This window comes from Equus asinus, chromosome 14, assembly GCF_041296235.1.
Source record: "Equus asinus isolate D_3611 breed Donkey chromosome 14, EquAss-T2T_v2, whole genome shotgun sequence".
NCBI classification, from domain to species: domain Eukaryota; kingdom Metazoa; phylum Chordata; class Mammalia; order Perissodactyla; family Equidae; genus Equus; species Equus asinus.
Window position 1 is genome coordinate 25,272,152 of NC_091803.1, and position 14,628 is coordinate 25,286,779.

Below are 14,628 nucleotides of genomic sequence, written 5' to 3' on the forward strand. Positions count from 1 at the left end.
GTTTCTAGACAACGTTATCCTTATTCATATAATCACCTCTTCCGTCACTTCTTGTTAGTGCCGTAGAAGCGATTCCAATTCCCCTGGCCCCTGTGCACAGCACAGAGAACCCTGCCGTCCTCTCCCCTTCTTCGTTCTATCGGACAGTGCTCCCCTGCTATTCATAGGGTTTTCGTGGCCAATTTTGTCGGAAGTGGGTGGTCAGGTCCTTCTCTCTAGTCTGTTTTACTGTGGAAGCTCTGCTGAAACCTGTCCGCCATGGGCGACCCTGCTGGTATCTGAAATACCGGTCGCAGAGCTGTCAGCATGCCAGCAGCCCGCACCTGTCACAGTATGACAACCGACAGGTGGGTGGTGTGGTTCCCTGATCCACAAATGAACCGGGGCCATGGCGGTGAGAGCGCTGAATCTTAACCGCTGGCCCAGCAGGGCTAGCTCTTCTGCCCCTAAAATAGAAAAAGTTGTATTCAGGCCAGGGAAACTTTTGGATAAATCAATTAAGCGCCTTGGATCACTGTCGGCTTGACTGTACCAAAATTCGTAGTTATCCGAGGGGAAAAAAATGAAACGAAAAAGAAACCGGATAAGCATCAGCAGCTCCCCTCACAACCACTGTCGCCAACGCCTCGGGCGTCAGAGTTTGCGCCGGAACGCACGCCAGGACGTCAACGGCTGGGCGGCCAACGTGCACGCATGCGTCCTCTGCCAGGGGAAAGTTTTTCTTGCGGCACCCGGAGGCAAGCCCTAAAGGGCGGGATAGTTGCAGCCGCAAGCAGGGGCTTCCGGCGGCGAGTAGCCGTGATTGGTGGAGCCTAGTAGAGGGGGCGGGGCACCGGGAAATTCGAATGGGACAGGCAGTCAAAAGAGAGAGCGGAATGGACGCGGAGGTTCCGGCGCAGCTGAGGCGACGCGGGATGGCGGCAGCGACCTCGGGTATGCGATGCCGGCCTGGCGGGGCGGGGCGACGAAGCCTGGAGCCTTGTAGGGTAATGCGTCGGAGTCTGCTTTGGACTCCGCGGGTTGTCCGGAGAGCCAGAACGGCGCGGGGGCGCGGAGGGGGAAGGTGGGAGTGGGGAGTCGCAAACTGGGCAGCCCACCTCGCTCTTTCCTTCTCACTGTTTCCTGCTGTCCGCGCGGATCAGTCGACCCGGGTTGAGACCCGGTTCCGGCACTAGTTTCGTTTGAGCCCAGCGCCCTTTTCCTCTGTGAGCTTCAGTGTTTTTGTAAAATGGGGACGATGTCCCGATCTCAGGAGATTACGTGAATAAGCGAGTGAAAGTGGCTAACGTTCTCACCGTAAGGACGAAAGGAAGGGAGCTGGACGCGCATTTAGGGGGAAGGGTTCTGTATATGACGTGTTTGGGTGCGGGGAGATCCCTGAGGGCTGTCGGAGGGCAGGCGGGGCTCAGCCGGGCTGCAGCTGGGTGTGAGTCCACAGCATAAGATGCGCTAAGACCCCAGAAAAAGGGAAATAAGGGACTGTTTCCGTTCACTCCAGCCGTGGAAGTCAGTGCTATGGTAGGGTTGGAAAGTCCGTGAGGACACTCAGAATCTTGCGAGTCTTTGTTTACATATGCGTCTCCTCTCTGCCTGTAGACTGAATTCTGGTAGTGATTAGGTGGGCACCATAGTAGTTTATTTGAGTCCCTGTTTGTCAGGTTCTGTGGCAAAACAAAGCTATTTAGTAGAATGTCAAACACATATTGAGCCCTTGCTAGGTGCCGGGCACAGTTGCAAGCATTTATGGTGATTAATTAGTCTCAACGCGATGCTATGAGGTGGTTACTATTATTGTCCCCGTTTTACAGATGAGGAAACTGAGGCACGATGTGTTTAGTAACTAGCTCAAGGTTAACACAGCTAGTAAATATTGGGGTCTGAATTTGCACCCAGGCAGTCTGACTCTAGAGCCTCTGCTCTTAACTATTATGCCCAAGCACATCATATTCCTGCGGTCTGAGCCCAACCTCCCCTCATCCTTCCAAGACCCACTGTGTCTGGTACATAGCTAATATCGTAAAAATGCTTGAATGAATACTGTCCCTTCCCTACAAGAGCTTATAGTCTGTTTCCGTAGTCATATAAACATATAATATGAAAAGCAATGAGAGACATGTATGTCTGTGTATATACATCTATCTATATGCTATGAGAGTTAGAATCTGAAGTAAACCCTTGGGTATTCTGGGAGGACTTCATTAAGGAAGTGATATTTAAGGTGGGTTTCAAAGGTTGGATAAGAGTTTGCCAGGCCGTGGCAGGACGACAAGACTATTAAATGATTTCTTATTTATGATGTAAAGAGAGGTTAAAGTTGCTCTCTTTGGCTTAAATTCCTAGTCAATAAAAAAGAGTTAAGCTGAATGAAAATTGGGAATTGTGGGAGGGGGGAAATTAGAATAAGTAAGTGCTAGCCTTGTGCACCCTCAAAATTGCTTTTATGATGTAGTGTAAGCACTTGTTTATGTGTGCTTCTCCTTCCCTCCTCCCATGGACTGAGCTTTGGGGCAAGAATGGCAGTGAGCCGCTTTTATGATGAAAACAGGGAACGAACAAGCCCATGTTTTATGTTAGTTCATTCACCACATCTTAACCTGTTCAGCAAATACTCCTTGAGAGCCTACTCTCTGCCAGGCATTGGAGATACAAAGGGTAGCAGAAAAAGACTTATTGTCGCTGAGTTCACAGTCAGATGGAGAAGGCAGACAAATGTGCAGGTACAGTGGGGTGTGATGAGTGCTTAGATGGAGGAGCTAAAGAGAGCCATAGGTGCACCTAACAATGCCTTAGTGGGAGAGTAATTTTACAAGGGAAAGTTTTTTAGAGGAAGTAAGGTATAAGCGTTTACCTCAGTCACTTGGGGGGTAGGTGGGGTAAAGAAGATATTCCAGGGAGAGAGAATAGCATGTGCAAAGGCCCAAAGGTGTGAGAGAACTTGGTGTGTTGTAGGAATTGAAGGAAATTCATAATGGCTGAGAGCTTACAGTGCAAGGAAAGAAGTGGAGAGAGAATGATTGGAAGGGAGTGAGACTGGAGGCAGGGAGACCGGCTGGAAGACTGTTGAGATGATGACTTTGGCAAAGATTGTACAGTGGGAATGGAGAGAAGTGGACTCACTTAAAAAGGTAGAATTGACAGATGTTAATAAGTAACTGATGCGGGAAGTGAGAGAGAAGGTAGAGTTAAGGAAGACTCTCATTTTTGGAGTTGGTTCCATTCATTCTCGTTAGAGAGCATGGAAGGAAGATGAGGTTGCGAGAGATGGGGAAGGGTTCTGTTTAGGACAGGAGGAGTTTGAAGTACCTGACAGCCATGTCAGAGAAGATGTCAGGGCAGCAGCTGGGAATGTGGATCCAAAGTTCAGGAGAGAGCTGTGGTGTGGAGGTGTCGATTAGGAGTCATCAGCTTTAAGATAGTAATTGGAGCCAAGAGAGCAGGTGACCATGCCCATGAAATGAATCAGGGTAGTGGTACTTAACTAGGGGCAATTTTGTTCCCCATGGGGACATTTGTGATGTCTGGAGACATTTTTGGTTGTTACAGTTGGGTGGGGCTGAGGGGGGGTGCAGAATGCTACTGACGTGTTTAGTACATAGTGTGTGCTAAACATCCTACAATGTACAGGACAGCCCCACCACAAAGAATTATTCAGCCCAAAATGTTAATAGTGTCAAAATTGAGCAATTCTGGTCTAGAGAGAGGCTAGAAGGAGCCTAGAAAAACATTTAAGACTGGCAGAAACTAAGAAGGAGTGAAGAGAGAGCTAGTGGGTGGCAAGGGAAAAGTCTATTTCCCAAAGAAAAGCAGATCAAGGATGTTGAATACTGCTGGGAAGTCAAATAGGATGGGGACCAAGCATGTCTACTGGATTTAACAGTAAGGAGGTAATTGATGACCCTGCTGAGTGGTGAGGGCAAAAGTGAGTTGCTGCCTTGAGAAGTGAGTAGCAAAAGAGTGTAATAATAATAGCAACAGCTAACATTTACTGAGTCCTTGCTGTTGGCATTGTGCTAAACGTTGTATGTACATTATTCCTTTGACTCCTCACAATCTTATGAGGGTAGATACTGTAGTTATTTTTATAAAAAGAACCTGAGGCTTGAAGAGGTTAAGAAGCCTGCCCAAGATCACACAGCTAGTAGGTGGAACTTGTCTGACTCCAAGGCCCATGGAGATACAAAGATGAAGGGGCTGAGAAGGCCCGGGGTTTCGTTTAACGAACCCTAGAGTTAGACCTTCATTTGAAGCTCTGTCACTACCTGGCTGTTTACCAGGGGCAAATTAGCTAACCTCTCTATACTGAGGTTTCCTTGTTTGGAAAATGGGGGATGAATGTAAAATGAAACACACACTGAGCTTTTACCAAGTACCAATGCTGTTCTCAGCACTTTTACATGAATTACCTTGAATTACCTTATTTACTGCCTTAACCCAACTAGTAGATATTTTTATTCCCATTTTACAGGTGTGGAAATTGAGGCACAGGAATAGAAAATCATTTCTCCAGATTATTTAGTTAGTTTTAAGTGGCAGAGCTGGGATTTGAACCCAGGCCATTTTACCTTGAATGATGAACCTACCTACTATGTGCTAGTTATTGTGATGGCATTTTATATGTTACTTCTTCTAATCCTCATTAAGCCTTTCCAAGGCCCATTCCACTCCACTTTAGAGACAAGGAAACAGGGCACATGAATGTTAAGCCACTTGCCCAAGGTCACAAGCTAGTAAGTGGTAGAGCTGGAATTGACATTTACCTCTGTCTGAGCAGAATCTACCCTCTTTCTAGGTCACCACAGACTTTCCCTTCCCCTTGAATTGATCACTAAGCTTCCTTAAGTGCTTCTGTTTCTGTCGTCTTTCTCTGTTCTCACAAAAAAATCTGAGAAAGATAGGCAAGGGAAAGGCTCCTGCACACATTTTTGACAAGTTGGTGAACATCTTTGCAACTTAGTTTTCTCATCTGCGCAGGTGCATCTGCAGGTTCCTATTTACTTGCTGCTGACTTTCAGGATTGCCATGAGGATCAAATGAAAACTAGATGTCCAAGTGCTTTGTAAACCAGAAAGTGAGAAATAGTGTTACCAGCTTCACGTGTCAGATGAAGGAACAGAAGCCCAGTTCTTGAAATAGGCCATCTGCTTATGAGTATGCCCCATGTATGTGTAAGATTCTTTCCAGGGGTAGTCTGCCCACCTTTTTGTCTTGATGTTTTTGTGTTGGCCTCTTGCCTTATATGAGGTCTATGACTCCCAACAACCAGCTGCTACCACCAGCACAAAAGGAATCAGAGCTACCAAGAACTTCCCCAGTTGGTATATAATAGGGAGGCAATATGGCATCCTCATTAAAAGCAGATTTTTGGAGGTGAAGAGATCTAGGTTTGAATTCGGCTGTTAGCTGTGAGCCACAGTATGGTATCCCCCAATGTAAAATAAAGAAGTACCCTCCTCATAACATATTTTTCAGCTCATTCAGTCCTCATAAAAATAAAGACGCTTTTTTTTTTTAGTTTTATCTTGTGTTTTCTGATGATAAAAATAATTCATAACCTTTTTTCTTTTTCCAAATGACTTAGATTTAATTATCAGAAGCAAACTAAACAGAAAGCTTACAATAGAGAAGGATTGCATGTCTGCCTTTTGCAAACTGAGCAAGGACAAAAAGAGACTAGAGGCTGCCTCTCAACCTTACTCCTGCCAAACAGGGACATCCATGGTGGTGGTGGTGTTGTTTTTAATGCAGACATCACAACATTATAGAACTAGTTAACATAGAAAATAAACCCACATAATACCCCATCAAGAGAAGACCATTGTTAACAGTTTAGAGAGTGTGTGTGTGTATGTAGGCATACACATGTAAGTATATACTGTAAACCCTAGGTAGGAAATAGAGGCACAGAAAAGTAAGGCAGTTGATTGACTGGTTTTGGGTGGAGGCAAATGTCAACTGTTTTAATGTTTAGAACAACCCCGCAGGATGCTGGTCTACGAACACCTTGGCAATTCAAAGTGTGTCCCACCAGCAGCATCTGGGAGATTGTTAGAAATGCAGAATCTCATGCATCACCCCAAGGACTGATGCCAAATCTGCATTTTGACAAGATCTTCCAGGTTATTTGTGTACACATTACAATCTACACCACACTGGACCTACTTATCAAGCAGGGAAGGAACTGAGGCCAAGCGTGGGGACACCCACAGTACAGCCAGGGTGGAAAGACCTTCCCCAAAAGGAGCTGTGGCCCCTGGCCCTCCCAATGATATCCCTAGGACCCAAGCCTCCAGGCCATTTTCCCTGCCTCTCTGTCAAGGTTATGGAGGTCTCTAGTCTATAAGATGCTGGGGATTTATTCTGTTTATAGGCTCTGCTTATTCCTCCTTTGAAGAGCAAAAAGATAAAATGTAGGTTATGATACAAGATAAAGTAATGGCCCCATGTATAAAATATCCTGGTGCTCAGAAGAGCTACTGTACCTCTATGAGCCATTTCATTTGGTAAAAAAGGACTAATAGAACCTACATCTCAGGGACGCCATGAAGATTAAAGTATGCCTGGCATGAGTCAGTGCTTAATAAATGTTAATGCTTGCGAAGTACACGATGTGGTTTACAGTCCCTGACCTGTATATAATCTCTCTCCTTCAACTCCCGCTGTACTCCTTGTGAGACCATGTATTGGATTCATCTTTTTCTTCTGTCTTGCCCTTCTCTGCTCACCCTAACTAACAGAACACACACCAGTCCTGCCCCACCAGTTCTCCAGGGAAGCTACGCTTTCACACCTCCATGCTTTTGCACATGACTGGAATGCTTGGCAAGCTCCTATTCATCCTTCAGAGCTCAGCTACATCAAGTACCTCCTCCTCCAAGACTCCTACCCCTACCTCTCAGCAAATCTGGTCCCTGCTTCCTCTGTGCTTTCACCATACTTCATGCCTAAAACTTCTCTTCTCTCCTTCAGGAGCTGGTCGCTGTCGGCTAAGCAAGGTGGGAGCTGGCCGGCGCCCACCTCCAGCTCGAGTAAGGGTGGCTGTACGACTGCGACCATTTGTGGATGGAACAGCTGGAGAAAATGATACCCCCTGTGTACGGGGCCTGGACAGCTGTTCTCTAGAGATTGCCAACTGGAGGAACCACCAGGAGACTCTTAAATACCAGTAAGGTTCAGGCCACTCTTCCCTCCCATCCCTGTGACACTAGGGATCACCTAGGCCTGCTCACACTATCAGTTGCCCAGATGGTTTCTCAGACCTGCCTCTTCAGGATCCTTGCTCCTTCCTTAGTACAGCTTTGTTCCTCACAGCTTCATTTGTTCATTCAGGAAATGTTCACGGGTGCCCATTGTGATGGGTCCTCTGTAGGATACTGTGGGAAAAGACTAGAAGCTAAATCAGACACATTACTACTGTTCACAGTCTTGTGGGGGAAATAGGCACAAAGAGGAGAAGGAGCAGCAAAGGTGAGCAGGAGAGCCCCAGCTAGGGTCTTGGGGAGGGGTGGGAAGGGTTGGAGGTACATAGACCAGCCAGCCAACATAGGCTGCAGCTGGGTGGTATCAGAGAAGACCACCCAGATACTCACAAGGACAGCTACTTTAAAATCCCAGTGGAGGGGCTGGCCCCGTGGCTGAGTGGTTAAGTTCACGCGCTCCGCTGCAGGCGGCCCAGTGTTTCGTTGGTTCAAATCTTGGGTGCGGACATGGCACTGCTCATCGACCCACGCTGAGGCAGCGTCCCATATGCCACAACTAGAAGGACCCACAACGAAGAATATACAACTATGTACCAGGGGGCTTTGGGGAGAAAAAAGGAAAAAAAAACCAAAATCTAAAAAAAAAAAAAAAATCCCAGTGGAGATTTAAAGTTCAGACTCCTTGGCCTGTCATTGTAGGCAAGGGACTGGCAAACTACAGCCTGCAGGTCAAATCTGACCAGGAGACTTTTTGTAAATAAAGCTTTATTGGAACACAACCATGCTTGTTTAGTTACATATTATCTATGGCTGCTTTCCGACTACAATGGCAGAGTCGAGTAGTTGTGAAAGGAACCATATGGTCCACAAAGCCTAAAATGTTTACTGTCTGGCTCTTTACAGAAAAAGTTTGCCAACCCCATTTTAGGCCCCTGACAGTTTGGCTTTAGTTTCTTTCCAGCCTCATACCCCTAACACATGCTATACTCTACTTATACTAATCCCTGCTGTGGCCTCAGCCACAGCTTCTTGACCAGAGTGCAACGAATGGACTATAGGTGTGATGAGTCTCACCTAGTCATAAGCAGTATCCTCTATTTATTCCATTATGGTGTACAAATACTACTTTCTATATATACTGTGATGTGAAAAAGATTGGGAAGCTCTGCCCTTTCATACCATGTCTTGTCTATGTGCTATTTTTGATACTTAGAATAGCTTTCTCTTCTCTCTTGGGCAAAATCTTCCTTCCTCAAGAAGAATTAGCTACACCTTCTAGTGTGTTCTCATCTTCATTTCCTGAATCACAGCAAAGTATGAATATCTATCTATCCCACTAGACTGCAGAACTCCCAGGAGCAGGGACATTAGATCATTTCCATATTCCTAACACCAGTATAGGGACTGGGATGGATGGTGTTGAGTGGGTGCTTTCTAAGGTCTTTGTGCAAGAAAAGGGATAGAGACTCTTTTAAATCTGAGGCCAGTATTATCCTCTAGGTCTAGGTGAGAATGGAACGCTCCACTAATTTCCTCTTTTCTTCCTGCCTACAGGTTTGATGCATTCTATGGGGAGAGGAGCTCTCAGCAGGACATCTATGCAGGATCTGTGCAGCCCATCCTAAGGCACTTGCTGGAAGGGCAGAATGCCAGCGTGCTTGCCTATGGGCCCACAGGGGCAGGTGAGGGAGCCAGATAGGGAACAGCTATGAGTCAGAAAGGGCTAGGGTGTGGGGAGGAAAATCTCACAGCTCTCTCCACTCTTTCCCCAGGGAAGACGCACACAATGCTGGGCAGCCCAGAGCAACCTGGAGTGATTCCCAGGGCTCTCATGGATCTCCTCCAGCTCACAAGGGAGGAGGGTGCTGAGGGCCGGCCATGGGCCCTCTCTGTCACTATGTCCTACTTAGAGATCTACCAGGAAAAGGTGAGACCCTGCTCTGATTGGAAAGGGAAGAGAAAAAGGGTCAAAATAAGACCCAGCTCTAGAACATGAAGCTCTGCTCTAGCAAGGAGGTACGACCTGGAATGACAAAGTTTGGGGTAGCAGATGGTAAAACTTGTGAGATTCCATCAGAGAAAAAGAGACTGATCCCCAAGAAGTAAACAGCCTGTGTCTGGGGAATTGGCTCTACCTCTCACTGCTCAAACAGGTATTAGATCTCTTGGATCCTGCATCAGGAGACCTGGTGATCCGAGAAGACTGTCGAGGAAACATCCTGATTCCAGGCCTCACGCAGAAGCCCGTCACTAGCTTTGCTGATTTTGAGCGGCACTTCCTGCCAGCCAGTCAAAATCGGACTGTAGGTGCCACCCGGCTCAACCAGCGCTCCTCCCGCAGTCATGCTGTGCTCCTGGTTAAGGTGAGGCCCACTGACAGGGGTGAGGACCTTAAAAGCCTCTACAGCCTGAGCTAAGCCTGAGGCCCTTGCTCTTTACTCCCAGGTGGATCAGCGGGAACGTTTGGCCCCATTTCGCCAGCGGGAGGGGAAACTCTACCTGATTGACTTGGCTGGCTCAGAGGACAACCGGCGAACAGGCAACAAGGGCCTGCGGCTGAAGGAGAGTGGAGCCATCAACACCTCCCTCTTTGTACTGGGCAAAGTGGTAGATGCACTGAACCAGGGTCTCCCTCGTGTGCCTTACCGGGACAGCAAGCTCACTCGCCTGTTGCAGGTCGGGCCGCCCATCTCAGGGAAAAGGGGCTGGAGAAGGAGGTTCTCAGGCCTGCTGCGGGGTTGGGGAATAGCAGTCAAGTAATGGGAGGGCGGGCTTCTGACTCACCCACCCTGCCCAATTCCCATGCCTTAGGACTCTCTGGGTGGCTCAGCCCACAGCATCCTCATTGCCAACATTGCCCCTGAGAGACGCTTCTACCTAGACACAGTCTCTGCGCTCAACTTTGCTGCCAGGTCCAAGGAGGTGATCAACCGGCCTTTTACTAATGAGAGCCTCCAGCTTCATGGTGAGGACTGGGGTTGGCAGGAGTGGAAAGGCCAGATCTGGACAATTGAGGAATTGGCTGGATCCACCAAGCATCAGCACAGAGGCTGACCACCACCCCCATCTTCCCCTAGTCTTGGCATCTGTTAAACTGTCTCAGAAAGAACTGCTAGGCCCATCAGAAGCAAAGAGAGCCCGAGGCCCTGAGGAAGAAGAGATTGGGAGTCCTGAGCCCCCAGCAGCTCCAGCCTCTGCCTCCCAGAAACTCAGGTGAGCAGAGGGGGAGGGGTCTTGGGCATATTTCCTTTCCTGTTGTGTCTGGGTTGGGTGCAAAGCAGCAGCAGGTTTAGCCCGGAAGATCCTTGAGCTGCCAACTTGTTCTTCTCCCATTCACCCAAAATTCTGCTCTCTTGAATTCACTGAAGTGCTAAGATCAATTTCTGTCCTCAGTGCTGCTGCCTGGGGCCCTAAGGAGGTCTCCTCCTAGAGCTTCTAGTCCCCTCCCTTTCCATTTTCCAACCTCTTTAGGCAGCAAAACCTCACATTTGGGGGCATCTGTTTCAAGGACAAGCACTTTTGCTTCTGGCTCAAGGAATAATCTGGATCAGGTCTTTCAGGTACAGAGGATAAGAACAAGGCAATGGAGACAAGAGATGAAGAAATGTCTTGCTGAGATCCCTCAGCCTGTGTTAGAGTCAACCTCTCCATGACTCTCCAAGGAGCTGGTTGCTGTCCTAACTTTGCCCTGCTTCTACCCTCAGTCCAAACAAAGCCTCTCTACACTAAGTCCCTTCTGTGTGTGTGTCCTCCCTTCTCCAGCTCTGACAGCCCCACCTCATGGCCCAGGACGCACTACTCCTCAGGTCACGCCTGTTAAGCAGTCCTGCTTTCTGTGTCTAACCATGATTCTCCAAGGAGCCAGTTGCAGTTTTAACTTTGCCCTGTTTCTACTCTGAGCCCCCCAAAAGCCTCTCTACACTGTATAAGTCCTAAGACTGCTGAACAGAGGTGACCTGAGAAGGCCAAGGATTAGTGCACACTCTGCCCCAGGGGACTGCTGTAGTTGAGGAAGGATGGCATACACAAAAGGTGCTTGCTCACTCACAACCTCATCTCTCAATTTTGTCTTTCTCAAGTCACTTTTCAGCAGTCCCCTTTCCTCTGTGTACAAACTCAGAAACACCTGCACATCTGTATTACACGTGAACAGGCAAGGTTTCTGCCTGATTGGCACCCTGGGTAAGCTCAGAGATGGGGCACATCAGACCTACTTAGACCCTGTCGTTAGGGGGCTCATGTTTCAGAAGGGGATATTTCCTACAGGAACATCAGTATATGATGCAAGGTAGATATTACAGAGTGCAATAAGGAAGGAGGAGCTTCTTGTTCTGTGAGAGCCAGGAAGGAAGAAACGACTTCTAGTGTTCACCCATATTTTCTGATCCTGCTCTTCCTAGGCACTTGTGCACGAAGAACAGGGCAGTCTCTGTCCGTGAGGAACGAGTTCACAGTGTAGGAAAAAAGATAACACAGTCAAGCTGGGTATCATGGGAAAGGTGGCATCAAACTGACTTTGAATGATAATTGAGATCAGATGTGAGAGAAAAAATTCCAGACAGAAGGAACAAAATTTAGGCATCATGCTTAGATTAAGTCCCGGACTCTGCTTGAATAGGCCTTTGCTGCTGCCCACAGGAGAAAGGCTTGGCACTTGAGGCCTTCAGTGGCTTTCAAAACCCTGCTGAAGATGACTGCCTCTGTGCACCTTTCCCCAGCTGCTCCTCCAAATGGACAGGCACACAGCCCTTGCTATCACCTTATCAAGGTCTCTTACTTTTCATTAGTAAGTACCTCCAGCAGAGCAATGTCTTAGATCCTGAATACCTGGAACGCAGGTGTTTACTAAATGCTTGTTCTCATCTGATTTCCTGGCATCCCTGAGAGGTTACTTGGGCAAGTAGTGATCGATCCCCATTCACCTGATGAAGACACTGCATCCAGAGAGTCTGGATGACGTGCTCATAGTTGCCCAGAAAGTTAACACTAGGGTTTTGGAACCACAGAATATACCACATTAAGGCATGATGAGGGGAATCCTGCTGCTGGAGAGGGTGATGAGAGAAGAGGTAGATAGGGAGTAACCTCTTTGCTCAGCCCCCTACAGAAGCTAAGTAGCATGGACCCAGCCATGCTGGAGCGCCTCCTAAGCTTGGACCGCCTGCTGGGTTCCCAGGGGAGCCAGGGGACCCCTCTGCTGAGCACCCCAAGGCGAGAGCGGATGGTGCTCATGAAGACAGTGGAGGAGAAGAATTTGGAGATTGAGGTAAGTGTTGAGGGTGTGGGGGCTGGGATTCCTACCGGCCTTGAGAAGCAATCCGAGGATCTTCAGATAGGGAAGGGCACTGAAAGGCTGGATCAGATCCAGTTTTCATCCCACCCCGGAAACCCTCAGTTCTCCAGCTCCTGCTTCAATGTCCTTAACATGGCTGAACTTTGAAAAATAATTGAGATCACATGTAAGAAGAAAATATTCTAGGTAAAAGGAACAAATGCAAGACACTGCCATTTCCTGAAACGTGGCTCAAGTTAACTTAGGAATCTGCTTGAACAGTCCTTCCCTTCAGTGTTTCACAAAGTGGCTTATTCCACCTCTGGGCAGCTCTGATCATTAGAAAACCCTTAATTATATTGGGCTCCAATTATCTCCTGGTAGCTTCTCCCATTGGTCCTCGCCCTGCCCTCTAGGGCGAGGCACACTGCCTGCACACTCAATTTCCTAATTCATTGCCCTTCAAGCTGACCTAGAATTGGCTCTGGGTCACATTTCCTGATCCTTTCCAACAGAGGCTTAAGATGAAGCAAAAAGAACTGGAAGCCAAGGTGCTAGCCCAGGAGGCTACGGACCCAAAGGAGAAAGAGAACTGCTCTCCCATAATGCTCCGACCCCTTGGCCGCCGCACAGTCACGGTGGCTAAGCCCCTCAAAAAGGCTGTGGTGATGCCCCTACAACTGAGTAAGTTTGGCTCTGGGGGCCAGGAGGGCCCAGATAACAGATCTCAGAAAGGAAGTGTTAGAAGCAGCTGTCCTCATGTCACTCGTGTCCTCCCACCATAGGCCAGCCCGAAGGAGGGGTGAGGAGGATCTGAAATAGAGCTGGGTGTTCTGCTCTCAGGCATTTAGTACAATGGGGTAGACTGACAAGAGCATGAATGATTATCATGCAAGACCAACTGAGATTACTTGCAAATACACTATAAGAAAGGTCATGGAAACACAACAAAAGAAGAGGTTAACTTGGGGTGGAGGGGAACTGGGGAATCAAAAACGGGAGAACCATGTGGCTACCAGGGTGGGTGACTCGAGTTCACGATTCTTGCTTTCAGTTCAAGAGCAGGCAGCATCCCCAAATGCCGAGATCCATATCCTGAAGAGGAAAGGCGGGAAGAGAAAGGTGAGAGTAGTTGGAGGCTTAGGCTACACCTAGAGCCTAGAAGTAAGGGGTAGTGAGCTCTAGTGGGAAGAGCACTGGCCGTGGAGTTACACAACCTGTCAGAACACTTATTAGCTATTTACATTTATTAACTCATATGATCTTCACAGCAACTCTGCTGCCACTCTATCACAAGTTGGATAAAATGAGAGTCAGCCCAGTGAGTGACCAGAGGGAAAGGTTTCTGTGCAACTTGACAGGAGGGAGAGACAGGCTAGGGAGGGCGGGAGGTAGTTGCTGTTCGGCTCCTATCCTTGGCAGAGGAGTCCAAAGCAGTTTGCTGCCACGGGCAGAACAGCAAACTCTGCTGTTTCTGTCACTCACCTCCCCCTGCCTCATAGCTGGAGTCCTTGGATGCCTCAGAGTCGGAGGAGAAGGCTAACGACTGCTGGGAGCTACAGATCAGCCCAGAGCTACTGACCCAGGGGCGCCAAAAAATCTTAGATCTGCTGAACAAAGGCTCAGCCCGGGATCTGCGCAGCCTGCAGCGCATTGGCCAAAAGAAGGCGCAGCTCATCGTGGGCTGGAGGGAGCTCCACGGCCCCTTCAGCCAGGTAATGGCCCAGGGAGGGCAGCCCCGGAATGGAGTGGGCCCTGGGGGGAGGGAGAGCCTGGCACGCCCTAGACCCCTTCCCCATCGCTGCCCTCCTGCCAGGTGGAAGACCTGGGACGCGTGGAGGGCATGTCCGGGAAACACATGGAGTCCTTCCTGAAGGTGAGCTCGGGCTGGGCCCCGGCCCCCTCCTCCCCAGCCTGCGCCCGCCCCGGCTCTAACGCTGCTCTCCCTTCCCTCCTGTGTTGCAGGCGAACATCCTGGGTCTCGCTGCGGGCCTGCGCTGCCACCCCTCCTGACCGCGGCTCCTCTCCTCTTTTTTAAAATCCTTGTATAACCGCTTGTTGTGTAAATACAGTTTTTACTCCGGTGCTTCAGCCTGATTTCTGGGACTGTGGGGGCAGGGCCGGGGGTATAATTGCCCTTGGGTGGACGACTAACACCCT

The 14,628-nt window shown here is 48.7% G+C and overlaps 1 protein-coding gene across 1 annotated transcript; it reads left to right on the forward strand.

The window, feature by feature from the left end:
• Positions 1-690: 690 nt before the first annotated feature.
• KIF22 (kinesin family member 22) lies at positions 691-14,552 on the forward strand. The gene is made up of 14 exons (XM_014863913.3): positions 691-933; positions 6,967-7,162; positions 8,751-8,878; positions 8,969-9,123; positions 9,350-9,559; positions 9,642-9,872; positions 10,008-10,161; positions 10,274-10,409; positions 12,294-12,462; positions 12,984-13,152; positions 13,523-13,590; positions 13,971-14,183; positions 14,285-14,344; positions 14,434-14,552. The coding sequence occupies exons 1-14, from the start codon at positions 846-848 to the stop codon at positions 14,479-14,481; spliced, it is 2,025 nt and encodes a 674-aa protein (XP_014719399.1). The 5' UTR covers positions 691-845; the 3' UTR covers positions 14,482-14,552.
• Positions 14,553-14,628: the final 76 nt, after the last annotated feature.

Bases quoted from the DNA above. Each gene is read 5' to 3' on its own strand.
- KIF22 (XM_014863913.3), top strand. From the start codon at position 846: ATGGGACAGGCAGTCAAAAGAGAGAGCGGAATGGACGCGGAGGTTCCG. The intron at 7,163-8,750 runs GTAAGGTTCAGG...TCCTGCCTACAG, and splicing joins CAGGAGACTCTTAAATACCA to GTTTGATGCATTCTATGGGG. The intron at 13,591-13,970 runs GTGAGAGTAGTT...CCTGCCTCATAG, and splicing joins GGAAAGGCGGGAAGAGAAAG to CTGGAGTCCTTGGATGCCTC.